The 13,893-nt window shown below is 33.9% G+C and overlaps 1 protein-coding gene across 1 annotated transcript; it reads left to right on the forward strand.

Moving 5' to 3' along the window:
• Positions 1–300: 300 nt before the first annotated feature.
• On the forward strand, positions 301–6,472 carry LOTGIDRAFT_165874 (hypothetical protein; the record flags this gene model as incomplete). Its single annotated transcript, XM_009062915.1, has 4 exons — positions 301–327; positions 677–772; positions 3,645–3,700; positions 6,226–6,472. 4 exons carry the CDS (start codon positions 301–303, stop codon positions 6,470–6,472), a joined length of 426 nt encoding a protein of 141 aa, XP_009061163.1.
• Positions 6,473–13,893: the final 7,421 nt, after the last annotated feature.

Here is a 13,893-nt window from a genome sequence, read left to right on the forward strand (position 1 = left end):
AAAAGCAAGTGTTTTTAATATGGTGGACATGATATGAAATTAATTATAGTTTCTTGTGAACGATTTTTTTGTATTATTATTAGTGTATATTTAGCATTGGCTTTCGCCTCCATAGCTACTTTCTTGATACAAATTGAAACTGGTTTAAATGTATATCACCTCAACCCCTCTAAAAAGTAGCTCTTTGAGTATTAGAGTTATACCATTCCTTGACACTTTGGTTCTTGAAGATTTTATTATATTTTTTACACAATGGTGGTGGCAATTCAAGCAAATTAGTGATTAAGATCTCGTTTGGTCATGGCGTCATCTTTTTTATCTTCTGAGGTAGGCATAAGAAATTTATCATTTATGTTTATTCTGTGGAGAGCGGTAAGAGTTAGTTAAGTTTTAAGTTTTCATAGCGTGAAACTATGAATAACGACATCTTTCAGGTTCTGCTTTAATATTTCTATTTCTGTTTTGAGTAGATTTTGGCGTTGGAACAACTAGAAAAGAATTGAAGAGGTTTTCAGATGAAGAACTTTACTAATATGAAACTTATTATCTACTCAAGTCAAAAAGATTCCAGCAATTAAAGAAACATGGAATATGTTCATCCATCAATTAGACATCAAAATGATAAAAATAACTAAAACCAGAAAAATGAAATATCCAATTATTATTTACTATGTAGATCTTTTATAATTACATGAATAAGTGGTTTTTGTGTTTACAAGCTGCGGTCAGATCACAATGGTATCTTCAATGGTATCTTGCTATAGCTATCAAGGTGGGGTGTTCCCCACCGCCATTACACCCATACGCATCCATCAATTAGACACCATGGAGATACAAAACAAATTCTTATCGTAAGAGTTTTTGAGAAACGTGGCTCTGGCGTTAAGCTTCATTTCATTTCATTGAATATACCATTAGGTCACACCATTAGAACATTTACTAGTCTGGTTTATAGAGGAGGTCATAGAATGAAAGCAACAGAAGGTCGGGGATGATGGATTCAATGTAGCAAAACTCTTCTGAAGGCAATATATCAACATGTATTTCCAAATCTCAAGGGGTCATAACTGTGAAAAATGATAGGAATAAGAAAGAGAATTATTACAGCCAATAGAATTATATGCTAAGACCACAGCTCGAGCCCAACTAGGAACTTTTAACCCTTTCTGGAAAAACAGTTCAAACGACTTATTACTACCAACCCATCTTAGTATAGCTACCACAAACAACCCAATAATACAAATGTATTCTGGGAAAAGAGCTTCACTTGCTCCAATAAACATCAGGTTGATTGGTCTATACAACCAAACTATTATAAGAAAACAAGCTGAACCAAGCTAGCTACCAATCCATATTAATCTATTCTCGAAGAAAACCACCAACAACCTATTGCTACCAAACTATTCTGTTGGATAGTCTCTAACCAGGGTATTACTACCGATCTATAAGCTTGAGTATATCTCCAAACAACCAAACATCCTCATCCATGTCATTACCACCATATCTTCTAGGAAAACATGCAATTGTTATCAGATATAATCTTGATGAAAACCCCTATCAACCTAGTACTACAAATCTATTCTGGAACGTCTGCAACCGAGTTATTCCAACTTCCAATCTGGGAATACAGCTATTATCAACTATGCTATTATTACAGACCATTACACAGAGAACCTAGTTATTACCACAATCTATTTTAGAAATACAACCAATTGCTACCAATCTATTCCGGCACATCTAAGTTCTTAACATCCATCTATTCTGGTAGAACGACTTTTATCAACTATGCTATTATTACAGACCTATTCTCGGAGAACATCCTAAAAAGAGTTCCAAAACATCCATTCATTCTTGGGGTACGGCTATTATCAACTATACTATGACCAATCTTTTCTGAGAGAACATGCCTGACCAAACTTGAACTTCCTATACGAGTACTGCCAAGAGCAATGTATTTTGTGCTTTACAATGTCTGGTGAAATGAAACATGACACCGGAGATCGAGTAGAATATCATCGTCCTGTATAATCCCAACGGGTGTCTGTAGGAATTTAATTTGTAATACTTCACTCCTGTCAATAATGGGAATAATAAGATGAAACCTGAACCTTCCGTCCAAAACAGGGAAAAGCTTATGAAAAGGTAAAATTCTTTAATGTAAAAGCTGTCTTCTTTGAGAGAAAACTATACAGGTTAGAATAAACAAGATATAGTGTACGACTCGGTTCGATGTACGGTGCTGGATTATCCATATGGTACCTCGTCTATTCGCACGTTAAGAATTACAGTAACCCTAATGAAAAGTTTATGGATTTTTTTATATTCACATGCAAGATTTTACAGCAATGTCTGTATTTGCATGTTACTGGAGCGTTTGCTTACAAAGATAAGTATCGTCAAATGTAGTACCAGGATTCCGTGATCCCAGGTTGCACACAGAGGGTTAAGGGTGCCACTCATGTCGATGTTGTGTCAGGTCCCGTATTCTCGAAACGATCTTAGCTAGGACGTCCATAAGTTCTAAACTTCTACCACTGTTTCTATGATATACTAGGGCTACGATCGTTTCGAGAATATTTGTCCTGATGTGTTTCACACAACAAAGGCTAGTTTTATTGAGTAATTCTATAAGATTTGTATGGCAGGAAGAACGATGAGAGGCCAAATATAACAATCCAATTTATCATAAAAGTACAAAACGATTGAACAACTAACGATAAATTGTGTAATGATGTAATTCGCCCTATGAGATATAAATTGGATAAGTTGACGCATGAAACATTAGATTATAACAGAAGGATTGTCAGTCTATGGAAACAATCGACTTGTTGGTTAGAAGTTCGGGTATCGAGGACTCTTACTGCCCCTGAGAATACTGGATGTTGAATGGTTGAAAAGTTGACATGATATTTGAACCATCACATTGTTACAATATAATACATTTTGATATCATGAATGTAAATTATTTTGTCTTACAAATTATGACTGGAATCGTTCAGTCTGGAGTCTATAGACGAGATCATTAGAGTCTTCAATTGACATCATAAAATCCATTGATGCCATCTTCTACCCGACTGATCGTGTATCATATTTGATATAAATGTTATTATTTCATGTCGGTAATTATAATCGTTTAATCTGCCTCTATTCTTTGTACACGCACTTTTCAGTCTGGCTGTTCGGACTGACCTTTGTTAGTAATGAGAGATAATAAAAGAGGGATTTCCTGCTATGTCTACTAGAGATTTCTCTACATTATATGATCGCTGATCCATTAACAATCCCAATTGTGTACCATCAAATTATTCTGCTAGGATATGCAAGTTTTTCTGATATCTGTACCCTGTCCTACTTGACCTTAAATTCGAACTTTCATTCCGTATCACATACTGTAAGTCGAATCGAGCTGAACCAAATGCAAATATGAATTTATTATTATGTCACGCAAAGTTTGAGAGACTCTTCAATATCATTCAATATCAAGAGTTGATCCTTATAAATGCTGATGTCATTCAAAAAGCATGAGAATAATCTCTAAAAACCTACCGATAACCATTAGTAATATCGTCAACACCTATAAGGTAATCTTTCCCGCGCTCGGCTAAACTAATATCTCCTTTAAGGGGTTTGGAACTCTTTTGCAGCGGTATAGCTCAGTCGGTAGCGAGACGGATCAGATTCGAATCCTCCCCGAGGTAAGGTAAGTTCTGATTCCACGGTCAGTGCCTCCGAAAGTCGGCTAGGTTTTTTCAACCCCTAACAACTATATTATCACAATAATTGACTAAATTGAATTTGTTTCAAAAAGTATGATACCTCATATTATCACCACGACGTCTGTGAAGTTTGTAGGAACAAAGTTGGGAACATGATTGGTGGTTGCGTCCACTTCCCACTGGAGCTGACAAGTGGTTGGTAGTCGCGGTAGTTGATAGTAGAATCAGGATTAACTGGGTGCTACAGTGTGGTTGGTTTCGTATTTAAGAAATCTTCAGACCTGGTCAGAATTATATGCTTTAAGATATTTCAAACAATATCCTCTGTCATTTTCTCTTAAATTATGAAAATTCTGCTTAAAGGTTCTTGTTCCCTTCCGATTCCGTATCAAATAGTTCTTGATCGTATTTATCATGAAAGTGTAATTAAGTTATTTAATTATCAAATCAAGTAACGGATTTTTCTTGAAGTAGGACCGAAGCACCGGAAATGATTGTATTTCCGGTTAATAATTAACCATTTCCGGTGCAATTTTTACTACAATCTATATATTTACATCTGAAATAAAGTTTACCTCCAGTTAACTGATAAAGCTATGTATTCATTCAGTTTACTAGCTGATAAAACCAAATTTGATATCTTTATAGTGTAAAGCCCCTTAAGAGTAAATTTAAAGAGTATGTATATAAACACAATGACGGAACCAAAGTTTGTTACTTCAGTTGAATACAATTTCGATATTCCAGACTCTTTTCAACATGCTTACAACCTGCAGTGCTTCATTTACATTAGATTGCAGGAAAATTGTAATGATTCCTATGAGTACCGGAAATAGATTGCCACGGTGTATAACTCGAATAATTTGATAACTTCATGTATACTCCAGTAATAAAATATGCTATTTCTAAAAACTAATCATCAAAAGCTCATTATACCTAGTTTTTACTGTAATACTTGAATATATATCTATATTACATTACAGTTTCCGCCATCATGGGAAGGACAAAAATTGAAAATGTGATGGAAACTGCTAGTTTTCGACTTCAAGTCGCCGATGTTATAATTTGATGTCACTAGGGTTTAATTATCCCATCTCAGGTTGAGTTGTCCTAGAAATTTTTCGATTAATTTTAAAGATACAAAATATTCTGGAAGTTGGTTAATACCATGATAGTATGGGTGATTAACATTATGCTTTTTATTATCAAGCCGACCATATTTTTTGCTGCGCTATCTGGTGATAGGAAAGTAAAACTCCATCTTCATGTTGTTTATATTCTGTCAAACATATCTCTGCAACTATTTCAGAAGGTGATGAAATATTGTCAAATAAAAATTCAAAGAGAAAATTTGAATTGATTTGAATGTGAATTGATTTCGTGCATTCTGATACATATTTTGGGGTAAAAACGTATAAATTCATCTTTCAAAATTCGTTAAAATTAAGGTGGGTACAGTTGGGGGTACAAACCGATTTTCTAGCAACCCAGCCCCGCCATGTACAGCCACTGGCGCCGCATCTGCATACATCAACAAACTATGATAAAATTTCAGATCCACTCATGTTAATCATAACCTAACACCACCTAGCATAGATGATAAACCATAAGAGGTTGTTATATTTTCAGAAGGTGCCCTACTGATGTGGTGTCACAATTACTCCGATTTTGTATGCAGTTGTAGGTTTTCTTCATTTGATGAAATTTTTATCTTTGATAATATAGCCACAAAGATTATGCTAGGCAGAATTATATTTCATATGATATAAGAATATTGGAAAGGGAGCCTCCGACGTGACATATTACATTTATGATTATATAATTAAAATGCCCAGACGGTGTAGGTCAAATACTGTGTACATTATTCACTGATATATCTTTTTTATTATACTGTAGATGCCTTGAGGTAAAATAATTTCATGTAATATTAGGCTAAAAGTACTCCTCGTATAGAAGTAATACTCTAATTGTAATGTATTTCTTTTCGCTTCCACCATTCTTAAAATGAATAGTCTGATTTTCTTTCTTCTCGTGAAGTTTGAGGCGTGAATTACTTTAAACTTCCTGGGAACGTGTCGAAGAATATCTTTTTTGAGAGCTTTACCTTAAAAAATAGTCACAAACAGCTAATAAAGATTAATCTGTTTACGTAAACGGTACAAATAACGCGTGCTATCATACCGTTTTATTCCATAGATTACATTTAAATCCCAATGAGGGTGATTTTTATATTTCTGATAGAAGATTTACTGTTCTTTGGAAACAAACCTTTCCATGTATGAACACCAAGATCTCTTGAAAATTCTGCTCTTTCGATGATTAACGCGACACAAAGGGTTTAGTTATATACTGATAAAAAAAACCGTCGCAAAGTACAGAAAATATTCAATTGTTTATTCAAATTCAAATTTAATAAAATTATAGATAATTGTCAGAAAACAACCACATTTGAGTGTCTTTCAAGCTATTGCAATGCCATATCAAGGTACTGATTACATGATCTTTACAGATGGTGGCTGAAAGTCAGTATCTGGTGTGTCTGTCCACCTTGTGCGTTGGTAACGGCCCGGCATCTTCTGTACATGGAGTCGCTCAAACGATTTACAGACGCACTTGGAATCTGTGCCCAGACTTTTATGAAAGCTGCACTGAGTTCTGCTGCATTTCTTGGAAGCCGTTGGATCTGGTTTAGTCGTATGTGGATGTCATCCCACAAATGTTCTATTGAGTTTAAGTCCGGGCTGAGCGAGGGATAGGGGATTGCTCTCTCTGGTTATATTGTTGGAGAAAGGTTCCGGTGGCTATGGCAATGTGTGGATGGGCGTAGTAACATTTGTAAGGCAGTAAGGAGCTGTAAGGTCGTAAGCAACGAGTTGTAAGTAACGAAATATTAACGACTACAAGGTAGATGAAAACGATGCTAAGTAAAAGATAAGATAGTATCGTTATGTTAAACGGTAATCAATACAGACACATTGTCTCATTCTATCAGATTCTACCACCAACTATTTCTCTATTGACATTATAATCATAGTCCTTCTTATCACAGCTCACAACTTTTCTTCACAACTTCTTACTCAGCCAGTTTAACAACTTTCTAACTTCGTTAAATGAATATTGAATTTGGAAAAAGTTTCGCCAACTTCGTATAAAGAATATTGAATTAGGAAGAATTTCAGAGACTTGTTCAAGAATAATCTGGCCAAAACACCAAAGATTTATGATAACAAAGAATATAGCCTTTTTCGCAGAACATCGTGTATATTGGATAACGGAAAAATTCTCAAATAATTCTTTGAGATTGCATATAAATTTCTTGTATATCAGCGTGATTTTCATTATAGCTGTGCGTGTACCGTTTGAAAACTGCTGAAAAGGAGTGTTTTATGAGCAAGGAGCATTTGTAAGTTAGTTTTATTTTGTAACAACATATGACAGAAGATTTCAATTCTCGATTCTCGTTTTCTTAGAAACAGTGCTCTTAAGCCCACATTGTCAGAAACCTGGCAGATGATTGAACGTATCTTTCGATATTTTATATTTTTTGTAACAGAAGAAAACATTTAAGTGCTTAATTCTAGCCTCGGGATGAATTTAAACGTTTTGCAATTCATATGTTTAACGAGCGTAGGAGTTCGTTTCTAGTGAAATGTCTACAAGAAACTAAATATCAATGGAACTTTTCGGTGCTTAGATCTTTAAGAACATTTGAAATTAAAACATTAATCCTAGCATTCTAGAAGCAAAAAAGTATGGCAAAACATTGTTAAAAACACATGACAGTAATTGTAATTCTCAGAAACAGCGCTAAATTATTTTAATCGTATGTAAATGTATATATTATAATGTCAGATACTCTGATTGGCTGAGTGGCTTACATTTACCAATCAGATTTCTTGAAATTAGTTAAGTGTGAGCTTTCTGACTGACTTATGAATCTGAAACTGAAGTATTTGAGGGCTTCATCAAGAATTGTGAAGGAGGACGCAAACATATTTGAAAGTAAATTGTAATTTTATAGGAAATATCTGACTCGGAAAGTTAAAAATAGTAGAGCACTTAATACAAATATACATGCTATAAGACCAGACCGTTCAATAAGTCGATGAGATACCATTTGCTGTGATGTACTGCAGTTGACAGGTACAGAGACACTTTTTAAATCTCTTTCTAAGCTTAAGAAGTAACATATAACGGCGAAGTGACTGTTAATTTTAAAACCTGCCGTACTGCAACGTGTTATACCAAACCTCCCACTCGGTTAAGTTATTATCAGAATTTTGTAAGACTATTTAAGATCGAGAAAATCACAGTGGCACAAGTTGACCACAGCGATTTCAGCAAGACAAGTTGTGGTAATACCATTGCCAGTGTGTAATTCCATATTTGAAGTAAATGTGGAATACAGGCAGGTATTTCCGTTTGAACTATCAGTTTATTATTTCCTTTACTACTTGTTCTCCTTGGATAGATATAGGCGTATTTGTCAGAAAGGTTAAAAACCTGTAATGAATATAGGATAAATTGAAATCGGTTTTATTCAGAGCAGTTTATCACGAAGGAAACGAAGGAGAAGTGAATGCAGCGACGAGTTTTTAAAATCAGCTTCAAAGAGCGACCATTTGGATTAATCATCCTTTCTTTTGATCGATCAGATTAGAACGACTCGATATGGCATGTTTTCTGTTCCTCCTTTGATGGGTAAATAGGCTGAAGATAGCTATTATTTTAAATTTTTACAGATCATCGATTTATTGTGGATATTTACCGATACAGACATTTTTTGAATAAGGAAAAGGTTTCCAGATAGATTGTAACTTTATCTCATTCTCATCAACTGTGTTGAAATCGGGAACTATTTTCAGCTGTTTTCAACGTGTTCTTGTAATTCACTGTGATAAAGACTGGCTCCAAAGCTTGAAAGGTTATAGACTTGTCTTTAAGTGGACTTTGTTCTGTTTTTTTCTTGAATGAATGGAGCTACAACTACAACAAAACGCATCAGATTTGAAAAGTTTAAATTCAAATTTCAGTTAGGGACGAAGAAGGCGAAATTTTTCCTGTGGGGACGATTTAGTGCTAGTTATTCGAGTTGAATTTACAGATGAAGATAATGAATTGATTATATAATAGACACAGCAACTTATTGTTTTCCATGTTATCTGTGATCGTGTCATCTGAATAATATCTGTATTCTAACCTGCTGGTGAATATTAAGGAGCACCTTGCTGAGAGTTTAAATATCAATGGCGCTGTCCTCATAAAATATCAGAATCGTGCCATTTGTCTTCAGATTGTTAATGGATTTACGACATTAACACTACATAAAGCAATTGAACTTTTGAGAAAAAAATTTGTGTAACGACAGTTTCAAGTTAATTCAATCGAGTCTGTTTAAATCTACATTTATTCTACTGAGATTTGCTGGTGAGTGTTTAAATCTATCTAATTATATGTCGAATTTTCATGACAAATTTACATTATAAGGAAATCACTGAATGCTTTAGAGACGAAATGAATTGTAAAGTCCAGTAAAAAAGTTCAATTTCAAATCGGTAAGTTGCTAAAGTTTTTCGCGAATCTCAGAAACTATCAGCATCTAATATTTGAAACAACAATTTTACTCTACTAAGAATGTCGCCGAATTAAGTAACGAAATATGTCGTTGCAGTTTCAAACCAATATGTAAGCAACATTTTTTTAGAAACAAGGGCATTCACACAGACAATTGGGAGACCCTAAACACTGATATATGTAGTAAATAAACCATCATATCTGAGGAAGAAGGGTGTTATTACAGTCGCACCCAAAGCTGTGCCCTTTTTTCCCAGAAACGGGAATTTTTTTTAGCTAAGCCAATCAGTTATAGTGTTCACAACTCACGGCCAAATTTGAGATGTAAAATCCATGTGTGTTCAGAATTATCCGCGTTTGAAAGTTAAAAAGTCAATTCGTCTTTTCTCGAGACGCTGTCATATACAGAAAATACATCTATAGAAAAGGAAAAGGGATTCCTATTTTGAGATATTTTTGAAGGAATTATGCGATTTTCGTATATTTCTAGTACTTTTGAAGACTGTTCACATATATTCAAGACTCAAACTAACCCTCCAAAATGGTACAGCTGGTCCCTTAAACGACTGTTTTGTTTCGTTAATTCCGTTTATTTTTCAATCTAAGCTACTGTGTAATTTGTTGTCTTGTTTAAAAGTACAAGATAAATCTTGACCTTGTGTACTTGTAAGATACCGATCTAGTCTGGTCAGATTAGAGACTACACCACATTCTGGCTTCAATACCTCTTTATTATTATCAACAAGAATCTCTAGATATCCACTTATACAGTCCAATAACAAGATAGAAAGGAAAATCATGTTGTTTGTGTTGTGCTGACAATGTTTAGAAAAATTTACGAAATAAACATTTTAAAGACAACAACACTCGATCTGAGAAAAAACATAGCTCACAACTGATTGTTAGAGAATATGAAAACAATGTGAATACCTTAAGCTCTCTATACTAGGTCTTAAATGAAATGAAATGCATTAAGGAGCATCAGCACCAAACGGGCTATATAGCTATACTACATCTTAAGGTATCAACTTTTTAAACATTGTGTGAATGGTATTCAACTTAACAAAATGACGGTTTAAGAATATGAATGATTTATGCAAACTTCCAATAGTATTTTAAACAATAGATTTAACAAACAATGCTTTTAATATTTTGGAAAGATTTCGTTGAATTTGGAAAATTTTTTAAAATCGGATAAAAGTGAGAAATGCCAATTTGATTTGCATCCAATGTAATCTACGATAATTTGACATCTGTTATCAATTGTTTTGATATTTTTTATAAGCATGTCTTAATCACTACAGATGTCGCACCTTGCTCCTATCTCTCGTGGGTGCAATAATAGTTAGATACACAATATACAAAAAATAATTTGAAATTATATTTCTAAATGTCCCCATCCATCACGAACTACTACTTCAGGAGGATTCACCAACAATTTATTCTTGTACTTTACGAGCAAGTATGAATCGAGATGGGTCACGACAATATTCGTTCCAGGTTTCTTATCATTAACTTTGGCCTTCAGAAATATATTAACTTCAGAAATATATTAAATTATTCCTACTCAGACTAAGTAAAGACTAGAGACAGTTTGTTTATGATTAATGTTCAGACAGACGCTGTCTTTATTACCGGAAGCGCTTCAAAAGAGGGAAGTTAATAAAATCCTTCAACTGTCATTTATTGTTGAATGGTGGTTGACAGGTAGATTGAAATCTTCAGGAAATCAAAGAATGGTGGTGGTTATTGGGTTTTATTTTCTGTTGTCGATGGAAAACAAGAAGACAACTGATAAATATACTGTTGGATAGTAGATCAATTGGTAATAGTTTCATATTATAGTAGGACGAAAACACTTCCGGTAAGATGGTTTTACACAAGCTTTTTTCTAATCCGTAACTTCTTTCAAACCTCCACCTCTCTACCATTCGGTAATTCTCGGCAGTTTCTGTAGAGCTGAATCCGTTTCGTTGATATGTTGCAGAGCGCTAGCAGAACTGTCACAGTAAGCTACCCGATCTTCTTCGAATAAGTTTAACTTCTGGTTGAGGGAGGTGGAAACAAATTGATAGCTATTTTGGCGGAAAAAATTCTCAATTTTTTTAGGGAATTACCATAACAAAAGACTGCAAGTATTTGTTCCATCCTAGGTCTATACATTTGGTAGAATCAAACATTCCCCATCCCCGAAATCAAATTGCCATTCGAAGGAAATCTTTATGCACCACAAGTTTTGGTTCACTAAAGTAGTGAAGCAACCAATGTTCGGTTCAGTATTGTCTACGTAATGTAAAATTTGGTATTGGTGGCTTTTCGTTTCCAGATCACTTTTCATAATCACTTAGATTTAAATGTAATCGAATCTAAATTCAACTTAACATGTTGTGCATACCGAGTGAAGTTATCTTCAGAAAAACACAATACGAAACCTCTAGTTGAACCTTTTAATCAGATTGAGTTATACGCTGTATATTATGTTAGTTCAAAATGGTTCTTTCTTGACAACAAAGTATAGCTTCTTTACAGAGAAACAGTTGATGTGGCATATTTTCAGTTTTACAATAGCATTGAAATAGTAGTTATAATTACTTATTAAGTATATAAGTGCTTTTTTTTTAACTTGGCCTAAAATACGAAATATAGCGTTGATATCAGTTAGATTGCCTAACAAAGTGTCTGGAATACGAAATATCGCGTGGTCAGATTAATTGCCTAACAAAATGAGAAACCTGTGTGTGCAATAAAGAAAATATCCATTGAAAAAGTCAACGGCTTTCGTCCATTGACAGTATATTATTAAACTATCCACGTTCTAATGTTAACATCGTGATAATAAAATTGTCTCATTTTAAATTGAAAGGTCAAACTTGGTGAATAAACTGACTGGACTCAATGATTAAGACATTGACTGGCTCCAACTCCAACGCTTTTAATTGGTGTCAATATATATTTTCGGGTCAAGGAATGCGATTGTGGCATTTTCATAACGTTAGATGATTAGTTGGCGGCGACGTCAAGATGACACTATGGATTGTGTGATTTCGTACAATAGCAAGTTATTTATTGAAGTAATTGGTATCCGTACGTTTGTGTCTAGTTATTAAGAATGTAATTAATATATGTCACTCAAAGAAAATAACTTAATGTGTTATTTACTTTCTTGCGATGGGTGAATTTCCTTGAGAATTAGAAAAAAGGACCTTAACCTTTTACTCGCATGCCAAGAATCAGACCCAATCTGATCCCTTTTGATCCGCGTAATTAAGTATAGATTAAATAGAGAAATACGGCTATTAAACGATACCATTACAACATATTATTACATTGATTGTTATCACAGAACACAAATGAAGTCTAACAATGGTAACAATGTCAACTATTAACCACGTGTAAAAAACTGACAAAGCTAGCAATAGTTGATGTGGATCAAGATTTTGAAATTTTCTTGCTTAATTTATAATTCCAATAACATAACGCACACATGTACCTATTCGGCAATCCTCGAAATTCCTTAGAATTCGAAAGCTGGTGAATATTTATGAAATACCGAATGAATTCCAATTGGCGGAATTCAATAAATAAACTGAGTTCTAACGATTCGAACCGCAAAACAAAACCCGAAATCAAATACAACATAATTGTCAGTACATTGGTTGCAGCTAATGAACTTTCATTATGTGTGAGTAAGTATTTCGTGGTGAAAAGTGATATCAGGTGTCTAGAAGAGGAAGCATATCCTGTCTGGCACTAAAACCAGAATATGAACAGATATTGGCCAAGATCCACCTCAGATATCAGCTATTTTAACTATAATTACCTAGCCTCGACCAAAGGAACCGATCAAACGAAGCACGAGCTGGAAATGTGTTATAGTTTCTACGGTCTTCCCACAACCTTTTTTCAAATGGTAACTTTAAACGATTTTTTTCGTTTGAAATTGGCGAATATGTCAAATTACATTTGACAATAAAACATTTCCAAAAAGGCAAAAACGCAAGCGATGAAAATTAAAAACATGACAGCCGCCATATGACAGATTTTTTTCTCGTCAGCTTAGATTTCGAAATAGTGAAATAAGACTTTTAAGTGGTAATGTTCAAATTTTGTGCTGTATTAATGTTTATATTAATTTGAGTAATTCAACCTATATATCTATATCATTTATAATGTAATTAATGTATTGACCACCATTGTAACATTGAAGATATGTTATTAATGTAATTCAACCACCTATACGTAACTTTGAATTTTAATTGTCACATTCATTGACGAGTTGATAACTAGGCGTTAAATGAACAACATTCCAATTCATGATGAATAAATCTGTTGAATTATTTGTTTATTGTACATATGAATAAATCAAAGGATGATATATATATAATGCCATAATTTTTGTTTTTTTCTGTTTTATGACCGAAGTTTTTAACAATGAAAATTGCCAGAAGGTGAAGCTTAATAAGAAAACGAACAATGGGTTTACTAACATTTGACATCTCACGCCATGTTCACACTAAAACAATTTCAGTGTGGGCGAAGAACTAACACATTTTTATACAGTTTTTATCCGGTTTTGATGTATATTGATATTACCATAAAAGAG

Source organism: Lottia gigantea (genome assembly GCF_000327385.1).
Source record: "Lottia gigantea unplaced genomic scaffold LOTGIsca_54, whole genome shotgun sequence".
Taxonomy (NCBI): Eukaryota; Metazoa; Mollusca; class Gastropoda; family Lottiidae; genus Lottia; species Lottia gigantea.